At 32.1% G+C, this 19,466-nt stretch overlaps 3 protein-coding genes across 5 annotated transcripts in view; 2 read left to right on the top strand and 1 right to left on the bottom strand.

The window, feature by feature from the left end:
• LOC126883081 (calpain-9-like) overlaps positions 1 to 19,466 on the top strand; it is a 425,026-nt gene that overhangs the window by 196,081 nt on the left and 209,479 nt on the right. The window lies entirely within an intron of this gene.
• Positions 2,449 to 19,466, bottom strand: part of LOC126883093 (uncharacterized) — a 70,335-nt gene continuing 53,317 nt past the window's right edge. The window contains exons 3-5 of the mRNA XM_050648326.1: positions 16,413 to 16,485; positions 12,002 to 12,360; positions 2,449 to 2,810 (exon numbers count right to left, since the gene is read on the bottom strand). Coding sequence (XP_050504283.1) covers positions 2,509 to 2,810; positions 12,002 to 12,360; positions 16,413 to 16,485 — 734 coding nt within the window. The 3' untranslated portion in view covers positions 2,449 to 2,508. The remainder of the gene's footprint in view (positions 2,811 to 12,001; positions 12,361 to 16,412; positions 16,486 to 19,466) is intronic.
• On the top strand, positions 12,362 to 16,406 carry LOC126883102 (uncharacterized). The gene is made up of 2 exons (XM_050648348.1): positions 12,362 to 13,346; positions 13,406 to 16,406. Exon 2 carries the CDS (start codon positions 14,342 to 14,344, stop codon positions 15,191 to 15,193), a length of 852 nt encoding a protein of 283 aa, XP_050504305.1. The 5' UTR covers positions 12,362 to 13,346; positions 13,406 to 14,341; the 3' UTR covers positions 15,194 to 16,406.

Below are 19,466 nucleotides of genomic sequence, written 5' to 3'. Positions count from 1 at the left end.
AATTAAATACAGTTTAAAATTTATCACATAGGTACCTATTATAATTAATCGTCGTTTGGAAATTGTGATTTTTATTTTTAGGAAAAACTGTGCTTGTAGAAAAAGTATAGTGTGAAACACGTGCAGAAAGATAATTTCTCACTCGTTTGAATTGCGGCACTCGCTTGCGCTCGTACCGCAACTTTTCAAACTCGTGAGAAATTAGTATCTTTCTGCACTTGTTGCACAATATACTATTTCTGCACAGTTTTATGTTAGCAAACTTGATATTTACTCACAGTATAAGATATTTGACATTAGTGTGCAGAAAAGTGACGTTTCTGTGCCGCAAAGCGACGTTTCGGTGCCGCAAAGTTCTTTTTTCTACAACCACTATTCAAAGTGCACTTTTCTGCACGGTTTTATGTTAGCAAACTTGATATTTTCTCACAGTATAAGATATTTGACATTAGTGTGCAGAAAAGTGACGTTTCTGTGCCGCAAAGTGACGTTTCTGTGCCGCAAAGTTCTTTTCTGCACAGTTGACTACCTCATTCTGAGTAACGTTATATTCTGTTTACATCCGTGGACTACCGCGTTCTGAGTAACGTTATATTCTGTTTACATCCGTGGTTAAACTTTAGACAAATATATAACCTATAAGACAATTATTATATTTAACTATAGCATAGAAACTAAATTATGGATGTTACAACTGTTTTATTTTACAATTTTATTCTTATTAAACATTTTATAATTATCAAATAACCAATAAGGATTTAGCAACCTGTTCAAGAGACGTCGAATGAAGTAGGTTTTGTGTAAATCCGTGACTGCATAAATATAATGTCAATAATGTGTAATAATTGTTTAAATTTAAACAAATTAAGGCAGTGCATTAATTTTTTAACTGATTTCTGTGCAATTTATTTAGGTATAAGGAATTTAAATTGATTAGTAGGTATTAATTAAATACAGTTTAAAATTTATCACATAGGTACCTATTATAATTAATCGTCGTTTGGAAATTGTGATTTTTATTTTTAGGAAAAACTGTGCTTGTAGAAAAAGTATAGTGTGAAACACGTGCAGAAAGGTAATTTCTCACTCGTTTGAATTGCGGCACTCGCTTGCGCTCGTACCGCAACTTTTCAAACTCGTGAGAAATTAGTACCTTTCTGCACTTGTTGCACAATATACTATTCTGCACAGTTGACTACCTCATTCTGAGTATCGTTATATTCTGTTTACATCCGTGGACTACCTCATTCTGAGTAACGTTATATTCTGTTTATATCCGTGGTTAAACTTTAGATAAATATAGACAAAAGACAATTATTATATTTAACTATAGCATAGAAACCAAATTATGGATGTTACAACTGTTTTATTTTACAATTTTATTCTTATTAAACATTTTATAATTATCAAATAACCAATAAGGATTTAGCAACCTTTGCAAGAGATGTCGAATGAAGTAGGTTTTGTGTAAATCCGTGACTGCATAAATATAATGTCAATAATGTGTAATAATTGTTTAAAATAGTTTAAATTTAAATAAATTAAGGCAGTGCATTAATTTTTTAACTGATTTCTGTGCAATTTATTTAGGTATAAGGAATTTAAATTTATTAGTATTAATTAAATACAGTTTAAAATTTATCACTATTATAATTAATCGTCGTTTGGAAATTGTGATTTTTATTTTTAGGAAAAACTGTGCTTGTAGAAAAAGTATAGTGTGTAACACGTGCAGAAAGGTAATTTCTCACTCGTTTGAATTGCGCCACTCGCTTGCGCTCGTACCGCAACTTTTCAAACTCGTGAGAAATTAGTACCTTTCTGCACTTGTTGCACAATATACTATTTTCTACGACCGGTTAATAAGATGCTCATTATTCGCTATTTTTTAATAGATAATAGCACCCATTACTTTAGCAGTGAGTAATAGTTCATTACTCACGGGCTGAAGTTACTCACGGGTCATTACTCACGGGCTGAAGTTAGATTCAAATGGCGCATGCCATTTTTAATATTAATCGTACATAAACTGCTAATAAAATTACTAAAACTTGTTTATTTAATACAATAATTATTGTAATTTATATCAATATTTAACTTATAAATTTTTTTAAAGAGTTTTAACTGTAACAATCTTAGTATATTTTTTACGTTTATATCTTGTTTGCTAAAAATTTTGACGTTTGTCATTTATTTTAGTGACAGTGATATTACCGTATTTTGTTTGTGTTGATTGGAATTTATAACTAATTGTGTTTCTTTTTTAAGTTATATTGTGTCAGATATGTTATTATAACATATTATACATTGTTTTACATGCATTAGCATTTTAGAAAAGGTTTGAAAGCTTAGGAGGGGGGTCTGGCGCCTTCGAACTAGGTTTGACCTTGGCGCTGTTTTTTAAGCCTCACCGGCTCTTTTCTAGATGCAGTATTAAAAGAGATGTAGTATAAAACGTTAGGTTTATTTCTGTACAAATCTAAACATAAGTAAAAAAATATCAATTAATTAGTCTGAATAAAGTTCTCCTTTGGCAGCTTTAATAACCGCCATTTCCATCTGCACTTTATGGAACATCTGCGAAGAACCTCCTTTGTCAGGATGGTGTTCGAGGCACTTCTGCCTGTAAGCTGTATTAATCTCATGATGGGAAGCATTATTGCGCAACTTAAAGAAAATATAAGCATTTTCTAGCGCTTCAGATTTTGGAACATCAAAAATCTTTTTAGTCATCCATTCCGAAAGAATCCTGGCCATTTCTCCGCCAAATACGCCTCCACTAATACCTCCCATTATCATACCAATTGGACCTGAAAAATAAGTATTTTAAATTTTATATACAGGGTGATTGTTTGAAGTGATAAAGATCAGTAGATCTGCCAAAAAGTGGCTACAAAAATTGTAGCCAACTGTGAGCTTCACATTACAAAATTAGTTAGAATATTACAGGGTGTTCGATAACATCGTGGTAGACCAAACATATTGTTATGACAGTTCCGTAGATTGATCCTACATAGAAAAAGTCCCTTGACGTGAAAGACGAAGTAGTCATGTACGAGAATGTTCTGGATGTCATGGAATAACCCAGAAATGTCTGGTAACGTCCAAAACGTCAGAAATCTATATTAACATATGTGTTTGACATTTTACAGTTCAGTTGTATTTTAGCATATGAAGTTATAATTGTCAGAGAAAAAGTTGTATTTAGTCCAGGAACAAGCTTTTCACCTCGCAATTTTTACAGAATGGATCGATTTGCTTGAAAATTTGAGAATAAGTAGTGGATGGTCCAAGGATCAAAATCTATATGATGCCGAAAGGCGCTTTTATTATGGGGGTGGTTGCCACCCCATCTCGGGGGTGGAAATTTTTAATTATATTTTGACAACAAAAGTTGATAAAAACATTCATTCTAAGCAAAAAATGTTGTGTACATTTTTTTGATAAAACTAATAGTTTTCGATTTACAGTAAAGCGTCGATTATCCGAACTAATTGGGAGACATGGGTGTTCGGAAAACCGGTTTGTTAGGATAATCGAACTATATTGATATAGTCATACATATTTATCCACAAGTGAATAAAAGCCATATTTATATACCTACATATTTATTTATATCTTGATAATGACAAATAGCAATTAAACAAAAAAGTCCAGTCTTTGCAACAAAATATTTTTGGATACAATATTGAAGAAAATTGAAGATATTTTAAGCGTTAATTACTAACGCTTCCTGGGTACTCGAGTGCGGGGCGCGAGAGTCGGGAGTTCGGATAACCGGTCGTTCGGTTGATCGACGTTCGGATAATCGACGCCCTACTGTATTCGCTATCTAAAGTATTAGTTTTATATGGAAAATATCAATGTTCTTCTATACTATACTCATTGACTATTCACTCAATTTTTGGCGTAGAAAAAAATTTTTTACACCAAGTTCTTAAGAATTAAATAATCTACAATTTCATATTTAAAATTTTTTTCTTATCTTCGATGCTAATCTTTCTATTCTGAAGAAAATGGCATTTTCTACAAAACTTTAAAAATTCTTTATTCGCTTTTAACTTCAATTTTTTAGAAACTAATCATTTTAAGATAGTCAAACTTCTAGAATCTGTTAATAATACACAAATAAAGAAGAATGAATAAGTCTAATGACTAAAAACACCTCTAACTTACATTATTATGCTTAAAATTGGATTTCTTCTTTTTTTTCTCAAAAAAATATATTGATTTTTTAACCGTAACTTTTTTATTTTGTATCTTAGAAAGTTTGGTATAAAAGAATTTTGTATGTTTTTACAAGATCTACATGTCTATTAATATTAAATCTTATTAAAATTGTTAGTCACAAAAAGAGGTGACTTTGAAAGGGTTGGCAAAGGTGGTTTTTGCATGCTATTACAAGTTTTAATTGTCAATAGCTCACTTAATTTTTGCCACAGAAAAATTTTTGTCATAGCAAATTCTTGGGAATTAAATTAGCTACAATTTAATATTTAAACATTTTTTCACATCTCTGATGTTAATCTTTCTATTCAGAAGAAAATGCCATTTTTTCCAAACTACAAAAATTCGTTAATCGCTGTTAACTTCATTTTTTTAAAAACGAATCATTCTAAGTCGGTCAAACTTCTCGAACCTATTAACAATACATAAATAAATAAGACCAAATAAGGTCAATGACTAGTTTTAATTAGGGTGGTGATTACGGGGTTGCTTTCGACCACTTTTGCGCTGAAAAAAATAGGGACTGACATTCTTTTCATTATAAGTCACCTAATTTTTGAGCTAGAGACTTCTTTTTTTATTTCTAGAGATAGATATTTTTAAATTCTTTAAATTAGTTTCAACAAGTTATTCTTGAAAAATGCATATTTTTCCCGTCTTTTGACTTTGAATCTACAATATTTAGCATTTGACAAGGGAGAGCTAACATATAATAAACTATATCTTGATTACTGTTGGTCTTAAAGAAAATTAAAAAACACAGTTTTGTTTATTTTTTCAAATAGTACATTTTTGTTAAGTAAGGTTGTTTTGATGAAACGAAAATTTTTGGAGTTATTAGCAGAAAACTGATTAAAAACATTGATATTTTCGATATAATACTAACACTTTCGATAGCGAATAAATCGAAAACTGTTAATTTTGTCAAAAAAATATATAGAACATTTTTTGCTTAGAATGAACGTTTTTACCAACTTTTGCGGTCAAAATATAATAAAAAATTTCCACCCCCAACAGGGGGTGGCAACCACCCCCATGATAAAAGCGCCTTTCAGCATCATATAGATTTTGATCCTTGGACTATCCACTACTTATTCTCAAATTTTCAAGCAAATCGATCCATTCTGTAAAAATTGCGAGGTTTTGTCCTATTTCAAGCTTCATTACTTGGACTAATTATAATTTTGTTCGAGTTCAATAAAGTCATTTATAAGAAGTGTAATATTGGAGACAGCGGTGGGATTAAGAAGAAATTAAGTAATATTGAATGGTAAATACAAGATCCACTGAAGTCGACAAAGATATGGATACGTCCGGGCCCCCATCATGGTTTATAAAAATAAAAGAAGAAGAGAAACAGGAAAAATATAAGCGTAGGGAGGTGAAGGAGAAGCATAGACAAGAAGAGGAGGAGAAGCGTAGAAAAGTGGAGGTAGAAATGATAAATACCTAGTTTACCTCAAATTCACGAATATTTTCAGTTAGAGGTAAGTCAAATTACTGGTAGTATAGAACAGAACCATTTAGAAAATAAACTGGTTGAACAACAAAACGGATTAAAAACTGATTTAACAAACAAAATAGACGAACAACAAAATTATTTACACAATAGACTAGTACAGCAACAAGACAATTTAGAAAATAAAATAAAACAACAACAAAACGATTTGAAATTTAATTTAGAAAGACAAATAGTTGAATTAGAAAGAAAGATTAATACCCATGCTTCTTTGTCTGATACTGTTTCATTTACTCCTGTAGAACCAGAGCAAACAGCTTCATCATCTTCCACATTCCCTGATACAATGAGAAATAGCAAAATTTTAAAACCACCTACTTTTGATGGCCAAACAGCACGGGAAACGTATCGTTTCCAATTTGAAGCTGCAGCCAGAGCACATGGGAAAGAAATGGCTGCTTCTTTGGTAATGTCACTTAGAGGACAAGGTGCAACTGTTTTACAATTTTTTACTCAGGATGTAGTTAGTTATATGTCGCTAGTACAAGCTTTAGAGACAAGATATGGCCAGCAGTATCTAAAGCAGGTTTTCTAGAGTCAACTTAAAGTTAGATATCAAAAACATAACGAAAGGCTGCAAGAGTTCGAAGCCGATATAAAAATATTATTGCATTTAGCGTACCCTCAGGCACCTAAAGATTTGATTTTCTGGAACAAATCGGGATACAGACTTTCATAGATTGAATACATAATATCGAAATGCAGCAGGCTCTCCGATTACAACACCACAACACTCTAAATGGAGCACTAATCTCAGCTCAGGAGTTTGATGCGGCAAAAAGTATTTCCAGATCTCGTCCAAAATTAAAAGAAATAAGATTTAGAGAAAATGAAGAAGTCACAACCTCAGATAATCCAAAATTTTAAGCATACTACAAAATATTCAACAAAGACCTCGAAATAAAAACAGAACATGTTTTAACTGCGAAAGAACTGCGGAACATTTCCAAAATAATTGCAGAAGCCAATCTCAGTCAAACAAAAAACCAAATACCGAGGTCAGGAGGTCGCCTAGATCGACATCCAGAAGCCCTTAACATAGTCCTACAAGAAATACTAGTAGAGATAGGTATCTAAGGAATCGATCTCCCACAACTGACCACAGATATCCAAGCAATGACCAGGGAAACGAATAAAAGTCGACACTAGTGTCGACTGTAGAGGCGTCGGCTGTATCTAACAGAAGCCCCAAATTCACAGTTATACCTTTAATAAAAATGAACAGATTTTATTACTTAAGGGCCACGTTGACAATCAAAAATTCATCTTTATTATTAATACCGGTGCAACAAGATCATTTATTCGCACCGTACTTCTGAAGAGAGAACTACAGACAACTAAAACAAACTTAGTTCTTGAGATAGCAGGTCACAGTATTCCAATTCATGGAGAAACAGTGGCAACCATGATACAATGAGAACGAAGATATGGTCAACAGCGTGACCAAGTCTCGCCCGTTCTGCGCAGTGACGTCAGTGGAGAGTGGCGTTCTTAAAATACAAGGAAGGACTGCTTTAATTTCGTCAGTTTAAATGTTTTTATAATTTTTTTACGATGAATGTGATATTAAACGCCGGATTAAGTATTTTTGGGACCGGGAACTAAATAGCAAGTGAGCTCATCGTTCATTCAGAACTGGTGATATTAAATCAAGGCTTTGGTATTTAAAACTAATTAATGTAAAAGTCTGCTGAGATTATTAAAAACTTCTTTTATTAGCGGATACAGCATGATTTTATTTCGATTGTAATACAAATAAATAAAAGTAGTTTTATGTATCATGTACATATATTTACATTTTATTGACATTTAAAATTAGAAATTAAACATCGTAATATTTTTAAATGGTACCTACATACGTTATTAAAATAAGTCCATACAATTCACAAAAATATGAGGGGTAAAAACACTGATTATAATGATACATATAATCAGCCTATGTAACAAAAACCTTGTCACATATGTAACAATTTTTTTTAAGTCTTTGCAATAATTATATGGTCACTTGTTATAATAATATATGTTTTCGTGCTTCAAAACAAATGAGGTATTTAGTACTTTTGGCTGTTTTTTAAATGCAAAATTATTAATGGGAAAAATTTTGCATTTAAAAAAAGAAAAAGAATATTTAAGCAAAGAAAACAAATGGGTCAAAAATCAAAACTCGCCGTTGAATATAAACTGCATCTGCATAAATCTATGATACAACTAATTTGGACCTATGGTGTTCTCTGGGGTTGTTCAAAGCCATCAAATATCAAGATAAAATAAAGAGTCCAGTCAAAAATAGTGAGAATGATATATTCAACGTGCCCTGGTATGTAAGCAATAAAACCCTACGCAAGGATTCAGCTACACCTTTGGTAGAGGAAGAAATTCAAAGAATCACAAAGAACTACTTTGATGGACTGAGAAGTCATCCAAATGATGAAGAAAGGCTGCTAAACGCTCCTCCCGGATTGCAACTGACCAACAGACCTAATCAATTAAATTTATGATCTAATGTATTTGGGCCCACCCATTGCAACGATGGTTCATGGAGAATTAAAATGAACTATCAGCTAGATAAACTAATGCAAAGCCCAGATATTAGTTTCGTCACTTGGAAATAATGCTAGAAAATCGATCTGTAAAAGTAATCAAGAAATGGAAGCCCAAGGAAATAGAACAAGAGGAAGACCCTATAAAAGATAGATAGACAACATAGTCCTTTCGTTTACATACATCTACCCAAATTTTTGCCATCTTTGGATCGTTTGGAAACCGAAAAAACATAATGTTTTTGTGAACCATTTTACTTTGGTTGTCACTATTGCATAGAGCTATTGAACACCTCATCTTTAAATAACGAAAAGAGTATCTTTCGCTTACAAAAATTCAATGGTAAACCTACACTTCACTAATAAATACTAGTTCGATAATCGAAAGTTTTAAAAACACACAATTACACTATTTAAACCCCTTAAAACACAAGAAAACATTCAAAATAAAAGCAAATGACAACTTCTTACGGCAATAAGCGTGCTAAATTAAAGCCAGATTATGTTTTCACTCTCCACTTACGTCACAACGTCACACCATATAAACACGCCCACTTCACCGTCATGCGCATGATTATATCTTCTGTAGTGGCAACCATACAGGCTGGTAGCACCTTGATAAAACACCTGTTTCTTGTAACTGATGTTAAAGATGAATACGTTCGTGGGATGGATATTATGCAGAATAAATTTATCACAGATCTTCAAAATAAAATTTTGTTTATTGAAAATGAAGAAATTGTCCTAAATTTAAAGACTCGATACCTCAAGTAAGAGTTATAGTGACCGAAGATACAGAAATTCCTCAAAATTCTGAAAGTATCGTCCTGGCGAGACTGAGTCAAAAATCTGAAGGTCTACATTTCGGCGTTGTGGAAAGCGAGGGACTTTTTAATGACGGAATCTTGATAGCCAGGTGTCTCGTTAATGTAGATGAGACGATTCCAGTAAAAGTTGCCAATTTGTTTAAAAATCCTTTTAAATTGAAGAAAGAACAACAAATAGCTTTATGTACGCCAATAGAAAAAGTAATCAAGTGTGAAAAATATTTGAAAAATAATACAGCTTTAAAACACCAAGATGACGCTAACCCCGCGAAACACTTAATCAAAAATGTTGACCACTTAACAACTGAAAATTAGCAAAAGTTAATGAATTTATTAATGAGCACTACGACATTTTTGAATCCGATAAATCTACAGGGCGTACTAGTTTAGTTCAACATAGAATTGACACTGGAGATGCAAGTCTTAGTCGTCAAGCCCCACGGAGATTACCGTTAGTAGCCGGCTTCCTGATATAATAAATCTATTATAAAAAATCTTTTATATCACCAATTTATTTAATTATTGATAAATAATTACTTTCCTTAAATTTTAATTAAAAATTAGAGATTTTTTGCGAAAGCTCGGATTTTCCGAGGAAAATTTTTGTTGGAGGAAATCGGAAAAAATATATCCGTGTAGAATTAATTACGGTGAATTTTTATTTAGGTGTTTTTGGTTAAGTTAAAATCTTCGGATTTACAGAGCAATAATTGAAAAAAAGAAGATTTCGAAGCTCTAATTTGTTTATAAATAAAATAACACACTTTCTGCGGACTTGTCATACCCTAGAGTACCATATAATATGCAATCTTAAGATCGATTCCAGCAATAAAATAGCTGGTAAATAACTTTTCCCAAAAATGGCATTTTTTAGATAATTTGCCCAGACTATCAACAAAATACAATAAACAGGAGGGCCAACACAAATTCCGAGCAGTGTCAAAATGATAAAGTAAATATCACGAGTTGTAAGTAATATGAAATGAATGAGAATTGTTAGGAATTGCGACTGTCATGGTGGAGTCGCTTTTAAATTTCGACCTCGAAATGAATTAGAATCAGGCCCCTGAATTATCTTTACTTTATGTTTATTTTTATTTACTTTTGTGAGTCAGAAGGGACCAGTTCGCTAAAGATTATCACACACAAATTTACACCACTCTGTTTTGCTTTATATTTACGTCTTAAAAGGCATCAGTGGACAGTAATCCGAATTTTAGTTTTCCGCCTCTTTTAACTTGTTAATTATTTAGAAGTTTGAAAAAAATTACCTCAATAAATAACCTAAAAAATCCTAGAAGAATCCATATGGCACAACATGTGGGAAGTAGAAATAGGGGTAGGCCAAAACTGAGATGACAGGATGGTGTGGATGAGGATCAGTGGCAGCTCGTCAGAGGAGGCAAGGGAGGCTCAGCCTCCCCATAAATTTTTTACACACTCTATACTGTTTTGTTTATCATGAATCGCGAAAACAACAATTACTCTCACTATTATACAACGTGTAAATTCCATATTATCACTAATTATCCATACGTACGGAGCATTAGCATTAGAACGCATGATCGCGTCTCAGTTTTATTACATATTATTGTAGGCAGGACCCTCGGTTATCCCGAGATGCATGAACGGAGCCGAGAAGCCCAGCATTCTCCGTTACTAATGCTCCGTGCAGCGCAGCAGGCGTTTAAGGAGACCCGGTCTCCTAACAGTGGCATCTACGGCGGCATCACACGCTGCCCGGAGATACACCAAGGGAGGCAGAGTACTTTCTCAGCTCCGTTGGGTGGTTGGGTGCGTCTCGGGACAACGAATTTTAGGGTCCTGACTAAAAATAATGAAAAATCTAAAAGTGCGAATTTTGTTATGAAATTTGGTATGTCGGGTTATAATAATATTTGGAACAACTTGCTCAAATAACTTTTTCCGATATCTCTAACTCAAAGCAAAATATCGGTAATTTATCGTGTTTTTGAATTCGCAGTAGGCCGCGTTTAGAATTAAAAAAATTCAGTTGAGTATCTTAAAAAATTTGAAGCTTCATTATGTATGGACTGCAAAACTTCAAATCTATATTTATTTTGATATGCATAGGTATCTATTTACAAATAGATGGAGTTGTTAACAAATAAACTACACAAACTTTGGTATTAAACTTTTACTATTAGACTAACTATTTTTAAAATGATATAATATCATGAAATTATGAATTAGGATGATATTATGAAATGTAAATAAAAAATGGTCAAAAGATGGGGCCTTAAATTACATTTTTTTGGCGCCATTTTTTGGTAGTGCAAATTTGTCTAGATATTTTACAGTTAGGTATAGCCTCCCCTATTGTAAAAATCACGAGCCGCCACTGATGAGGATGGGAGAAAAATAGGCGCAGCAAACTGGCAACGGTTGACAATGGATAGGACTGACTGGCGTAATAGACTTGGGAAGGTCGAGGCTCTTTCATAGAACTTTAGCACCATTGATGATGATGATCAAATTGAACACAAAACTCCAACTTACTCTCAAAAATAGTGACATAGTCGGTTCGCTAAACTTAGACACAATTGGCTAGTAATTTTAGTTGATTTTTTTTTTGTTTTTGGCCAATTTTACCAAAATTATCAAAATTACTAACTATTTTGTAATTAATAACTATTTGGTAATTATTTTCTTGCCAATTTTACGAAATTGGCAAAATTACTTACTAAAATCACTAGCCAATTGTGTTTGAGTTTAGCGAACCGACATAATAAATTTCTATAGTCAATAAAATATTTATTTTTAACTAGGTTTAATTCAATAAGTTTTTTGTCGATATTTCAAAATCATATACTTTGGATTTAATGCGTTTTGCTCAGTTGAGCCTCATATATAAAAACAAATATTACCTCCAAGTGCTCCCACAGCTACACCAGCAAATCCTCCACCGATGCCACCACCAACTGCAGCAAATGAATCTATAATATTTTTACAACATCTCTTTCCTGAAATCTCTCCTTCCCACCATCTTCTAATGTTAACTATAGCTTCATATGTCAATTGTATACCTGCTAAAGCTAGAGTTACTACAGCACCACCTGCTTTGTTAACAGTGTCAACAACAAAATCTGCTTTCGATACGATCGTTGTTGGCACAATGTCTTTGATCATCATTAAAAAGAGCTTTTGGCTTTCATATGGAATAACGCTCAAGGCGCGGATCATTCCTGGAGCAGCTTGCAGAGACAAATGTTCTAATTTGACAATTGGATAGCGCTAATCGAAAAGGAACCAAGCGACATTTGACAAAAAATGAGTTAATAGCACCTATAGATAGCCAGATATTCACTTTATATGTGTAAAAAAATCCGTACGTCTACGGAGCTGCTAGTGACATCTGTAGAAAAAAGGTCCAAGCGGCAATCGGTAAATCGGGCAGTTTTCTTTAATATAAAAAGACCTAAGTGGTGGTACTTTGTAATTTTCTTTAGCTTGAAGGTTTAAAGTGAAAATAATAAGTGAAAGATGAGTGAGCGATCCAAATTAATCCTCAAAAAAGCTCTATTAGAGCCAAAATCCATGGAGGCAACTCCCTTTGAAACGAATCGGCTTAAAACAAGCAGAAACAACTTGGTAAGTTTTTTTGGTTAGGTTATTTGTTGGTTTTAAAACAAGTTTTTTATTAGTTTTACATTTACTTTTAAAATAAGTATTATAGGTTTATTCTACACCGATAGAAAATAGTTTTTGTATTATTTTTATTACTTTTAACATGGTAAAAAATATTTCGTGGTTGTTGGTTTCTTTTATATTTTTGCAATAAATGCAACCAAACGACCTGTAAGGAAGTTGATTCCTTTTATAATATTGCAAATATTGTAACCAAACGACATGCAAGGCGATTGGTTCCTTTTATATTATTGAAAATATTTCAACCAAACGACATGCAAGGCGGTTGGTTCTTTTTATATTATTGCAATAATTGTAACCAAATGACCTGCTTGGTGGGTGATTCTTCTTGTAAAAAATCAGTGTTCAGTGTTTTAAATGAGTTATTTATATTTTTAACATTTCTTTTTTATTAATAGGAACCAGATATTACAAAAAAAGAAATAGAATATCCCACTTTGAGTGCAAATGATGATGATGTGAACCTAAGGGTACCAAATTCAGACAAAATAATTGTTCAAGAAGTACTCATCTTACAGAGTCCAGTTGAAAAAATTACTCAAACTGAACCACCGAATGTAACAGGTAGGATTGGTTAACCACACCACATATTCCTTCAAAGTATTTTTTATTTTTTGTTTTAGAAATCGTCAATAATATAAATATAATATGGAGAAAGTTCTAATGACAAAAACATTATTGAAGAAAATATAGAAAATGTATTTGGCACAAGAACAAATAATTTAAACGTTATTGTTGAAGAAGTTCCGTACGTTGAAGAACAATATATTTTACCGCTTGTTAATCACACAACTATGAATAACCACAATGATAATTCGCAGGAGTACCTTGAGGGTGAAAATTCAGATGACTCCGTTAAAGATAGGGACTATACACCTAATGAATCAGACGGGAGTAGTTCAGAAGACGTTGAAAATGGATTTAATGAGGAAGATCACATTAAAAAAAAGTTAATCGAGGAGAAAGAATCCTGGAAAGGCAGACCTAAAAAAGGAAGAAATCCGAAATATCCTGGACAAACATTTCAAACTAAAAAAAAAATGAAAGATTCCAATTTAACTCATTATACTGTTGGAGGAAAAATTAGAGAGGCCAAACAGTTTATTGATTACAAATGTACATGCATAAAAAAATGTGACGAAAATGTAAGCAGAGATGAGAAAGAAATATGTAATAAAAATTTTGGAATTTAGCTTCCTATGATTTACAAACTGGTTACATCGGAGCAACAGTAAAAGAAATGCCAATTAAATGAAAGCGAACAAAGGCAACAGGTAAAACCTATACGAGGAGGTATATGATTGGAGAAAATGAAGTTTGTCGAGATACCTATATAAAAACTTATCAAATATCCTCGAAAAGGGTAAATACTGCATTAAATAAAATACGTGTCTCGGATGTAAAAGATAACCGAGGAAAACATGGACGAAAAGCACCAATACCCGAAGAAACAAAAACCCAAATAATTGAGCATATAAAGAGATTTCCTACTTATATCTCTCACTATTCTCGGTCGGAAAGAGAAACAAAATTTTTGCCATTCGATTTAACACAAAAAAATGTATGAACTTTATCTAGAAGAAAATAATCCAAAGGTTAGTTTTCAATCTTACCAAAATATTTTTTGCATGCATTTTAATCTCAAACGCAAACCTCCAATAAAAGACACATGCAACAGCTGTGACATGTACTTTGCAAAAATTAAAAATACACAAGACGAAAATGAAAAAAAAACTTTGAATGAGTTGCATGATAATCATCTGAAAAAGGCAGAAGACGCTAGAAATCAAATGCAGATAGATTTTAAAGAAGCAACTACTAATCATACTCTGGAGACCCTGTCATATGATATGGAAAAAGTATTAGGATTACCAAAACTTTCAACGAATATAGTTTATTACAAAAGACAATTAGGTATTTACAATGAGGGAATCCACTCTGCTTCAACTAATACTCCATATTGCTTTTTGTGGAAAGAAGGTGTTGCTGGCAGGGGTGCACAAGAAGTGGGTTCCTGTTTAAAAAAATATATCGAACTATATCTCAAAAAAGGTGTCGAAGAACTTATTTTGTGGTCAGATAGTTGCGGTGGTCAGAACCGCAATATTAAAATTGTCCTATTACTAAAAACAACTTTAATGGAACACCCTACGTTAAAGACGATCCAATTAAAATACCTTGAATCCGGACACAGTTTTTTGCAGAATGATACTGATTTTGGACAAATAGAACGTGGAATTAAAAATCAGGTTCGACTTTACACCATGGAAGATTTTGTGAGCGTAATCAAAAGTTGTAAAAAAACTAATAAATTTGTAATAAACCTAATGGAGAGCCAAGATTTTTACTCTACTGGAGACTTGGAAAAAAATATTATAAACCGAAAATTATCTACTCAAAAAAAAAAATAAGTTGGTTAAAAACAAAAATAATCAAATTAGAGAAGTCAAAACCTTTTTCAATTTTTTTATGTGAATCTCATTCATCTTCTGAATTAATGTTTAAAGAAATAGATATTTCAAAAATCGTCCGACGTCAAAACCCATTATCTTTTAATCCAGGAAATTTAAAAGTACTTTATCCGAATGGAAAAGCTATTTCAAAAGAGAAATGGAATGACATTAAGTCTTTATTCCAGTTTCTTCCAAAAGCTGCCCTTCAATTCTACAAAATTAAAACTTAAAGGATTTTGAGGATGATATTGAAGGATTTGGTTCCTTGCCTGACTTTGATTTGGACGCAGAAGAAATTTAATGAAAGACATATTTTAGCAAAACTTACGTTCCTATACTTAAATATTAGTTTTAAAATTTAAGTATTTGTTGTTTGTTTAGAATTTTTATATAATGAGTTTTTTAAAATCTTTTTATTACTAATCTTAAGAATAAGAAAATTAACGCAGATTTTTGTGAAAGAGAGATTAGGAAAACTGTTAAGTTCCTACACTTGAGTATTATTAGTTTTAGAAGTTAGAGTTTTTTGGTTTTTTAAAATTTTTTGATTTTATGAGTTTTAAAAGATTTTCTATTATTACTTAAATTAAGAATGCGAAAATAACCAAAAATGTATTTTTTTTAAGATTAACTAGGTAAAACCATACCTATACTATGAGTTTTATTTTTATAAAGTTTAAAGTTTGGTTGAAATTTTCGAGATTTGCATTGCCTTAAAAGTAAATATATATTTTTACCAAAAATATCGTACTTCTTATTTCCATGCTTCTATAGATTAAGGGTTTTTTGATTAAAAAGTATTTACTTTTTTTTAATAATAAGTATTTTTTTTCTAATATGAACAGTTAGGTAAAATTTCAAGAAAGAACCAATCCATATTTTCTTCATCTCTAAACAGAACCATGAGTCTCTTAGTTCCATTTACACCAGTAAGTAGTTTTTCTGAAATAATTCAAAAAGATCCAACCACCAAAACACTGTCAAAAAACAAAAAAAGTTAACTTATGAAAAAATAATTCAATAGTGGCTAATATTTGCTTTCTAACGCGGTATCATACCTTAAAATGTATTTAATATCTTGGAAGCTACAAGGAAAAACATTTTTTATTTTTGTAACCTCAATTACTCAAAATAATCTTTTGGCGGTTGGTTCCCTATCGATTAGCGCTATCCAATTATGTTTACATCGGGGATTTGATCTTGATCATCTGTCTGTTTGTTAGCGTCCATCATTTCGGCCCAAATTGCACCTAAAAAATATATACAGTGATGAGCGCATTAATAACCGGCAGAGTAACCCAAAATATGGAAATCATAATTAGTCTGAGCAGATTATTGGAGAATAGGCCATATTTGGGAAAAGTTATTTACCAGCAATTTTATTGCTGGAATCGAATTTTATGATCCTATATATTTATAATATGGGTATGCAAAGTCCACAGATAGTGTGCTACTTTTTTTATAAACAAAATGGCGCCCGAAAATCGTGTTTTTTTCAATTTTTGCTCCATAATTCCAAAGATTTTAACTTTACACCAAAAACACTCAAATAAAACTTCACCGTAATTAAATTCTTCATAGAGGCCTGTTTTCCCAATTTATTTCGACGAAAATTTTTCTTGGAAAATGCGGGTTTTTCCAACAAAATCTTTAATTTTCAACTAAAATTTTAGCTTAGTAATTATTTATCAAATTTTTTTTGTGAATTTGATGGCCTTGGCCCAGCCAATTAGCCAGACATTTTGTTATTTTAAAAACAAACAAATTTGTTTTTTCAATCAGAGGAATTTTTTCTGTATTTCTAACTCTAAATAACAATAAACAAACTAACATATTACAATTATTATCTAAATAATACACTGTTTTGGTTGTAAATTTTTTTTGGTACATATTTTTTTTTTATTTTTTTATATCTTTAATTTGTTTTTTTTTTATTATTTTTTTATTATTATTTTTTATTAATTGTTTTTTTACTGCGTTAAGAGATAAACCCGATTCAACATCAATAATTAAATAAGTTGGTGATATAAATGCTCATTTAGTATAGATTATATTTCCAGAAGCCGATGGGAATTGAATGAATAGTTTAGCAACAATTAAATTGTTAATTAAAAATTTAGGGTCGCCATAATAACCACAATAATTTCGATGCATAAGAATAACTATAATTTTTTCATAAAATAGCACTGTACCTATCTAATGTACTTTACAGAATTGAAATAGGACTATTTAAGCGGCCTTAGGAATATTTTAAAATTATAAACAATTTTTGGGTCATAAACAAATAGAATGTCTCGGAAAATATTAAATTAAATTAAATTATGAAAATGGTATTTGAAATAACACGGCAGGATGCTTCTTTTAAAAGAAAAAACGTTTAACTGCGATGAGTGGTTTCTGAGATACAACCGGTCAAATTTTACCGGCATGTACGTCGAGGATATAAACTATAGTATGGTAGTTTCTTTATCCACACAAATTATCATATCTTTAAAAGACTCATAATATATATTATAATAATAAAAACTATCGGTATAACGAGTGAAAAATACCAAAAATACCAAAATTTCAATAAGAAATCAGATTGGAGAAAATGAAATTCAGTTCCAAAAAAATTTCAAAAAAATGCACTTTTTCGGCTTCCCATGGAGCAATTTTCTTAAAAATTTTTTTGTTCCCAAGTAACTCAAATAAAGCCATCTAAATAACGCATTAACAAATGTCAAAGTTTCTTTTTTATTGTTATAATAAATTAATTTGTTTATAAGAAAATAAAACTACATATTTGTTCCAGTTGTAGACTTTTTTAGATAAACTTACCACAAAGTGTACCTTTTAACGTTTAAAATACAAATATTCTCATTTGAAAGTTGTATAATTATTTAAACAACCTTTGTTTAAAAAAATTAAAAATTTTGTAAAATAAATAAATTATTGATTTACTAAAACATAACAAAACCAACTTAGTAATTTAGTAATGCGTTAGTTAGATGGATCTACCCTAGTTACTTGGGAACAAATAAAAAAAAGATGAAGAAAATTGCTTCATGGGAAGCCAAGAAAATGCATTTTTTTAACGGGTCTAGGACGTTTCATCGCCGCCAGTTCATCGCCGCCGTTTCGATGCCGCCAGTTCATCAATTCGGCCGGATTTCGGGGTGTAAAGCTAGTTCGCGTCCGTAGTAGAATACTACACGTGCACCCTGGGTAATGCTAAATGAACTAGCACGATAGGCAGCCAGACAATCTAGAATCTCTAGATCTCCTGGCAAGGAACACATTAAAATAATAAGATATGCCTCCAACCAACAACTTAAAGGGACCTTCTCAGGACCAAGAAACAAAACGACTCGGACCAAGCGTCCGAATATGCCATTTAAATATAGAAGGTATTAGTAGAAGTAAATGTGAGTACCTTCAAAAGGTACTCATTGAAAATAATATCGACGTAGTCGCAATTCAGGAAACCCATGTAGAAAACGAGGAACAAATTCTCGCTAGAGGAAGAATTCATGGTTACGATTTACTGGATGCAACTTACCATCCAGCTTATGGAGTAGCAACCTATGTCCGAAACAAAATAGAAAATGCACACATATGTTCTACATCAGACATAAATAACATTCATACGGTTACCATACAAATTGGCGAAATTACTGTCAGCAATATTTATAAACCCCCGGCAGTCCTGTGGCCTCCGCATGTTATTCACGCTCACCCTCACCCCTCAGTGTATGTTGGAGATTTCAACAGCCATCACGAACTCTGGAAGTATAGACAAAGTGATCAAAATGGCGAGGCTTTGATAAACTGGAGCGAAGGGGCTGGTACGTATTTAGTCTTTGACGCTAAAGATAGGGGAACTTTTCGATCTGCAGTCTGGAGGCGAGAATACAACCCAGACCTATGCTTTGTCTCTACAAACGAAAACAATCAACCCCTGGCAGCTTCACGTACAGTGCTCCCAGATTTTCCACATAGCCAACATAGACCAGTTGCAATAGAAGTTGGCATCAAAATACCAATAATAACATCTTTCCCTCGACGTAGGTGGAATTTTAAAAAAGCAGACTGGGCGACTTTTACTTCAAGATTGGACAAATGTCTCGGATGGATAACCCCAACACGTACAAACTATATGAGATTTGTTGGCGCGGTTATATCTACAGCGAAGAAAACTATACCCAGAGGATATCGTAGAGATTATGTCCCAGAATGGGATGAAAATTGC

The sequence above is a fragment of the Diabrotica virgifera genome, chromosome 1 (genome assembly GCF_917563875.1).
Source record: "Diabrotica virgifera virgifera chromosome 1, PGI_DIABVI_V3a".
In the NCBI taxonomy this organism is placed as follows: domain Eukaryota; kingdom Metazoa; phylum Arthropoda; class Insecta; order Coleoptera; family Chrysomelidae; genus Diabrotica; species Diabrotica virgifera.
The sequence above is the reverse complement of the archived record's forward strand: the minus strand, read 5'-3'. Positions and strand labels throughout refer to the sequence as shown.

Coding starts and splice junctions, on each gene's coding strand:
- LOC126883102 (XM_050648348.1), top strand. CDS start 14,342: ATGTATGAACTTTATCTAGAAGAAAATAATCCAAAGGTTAGTTTTCAA.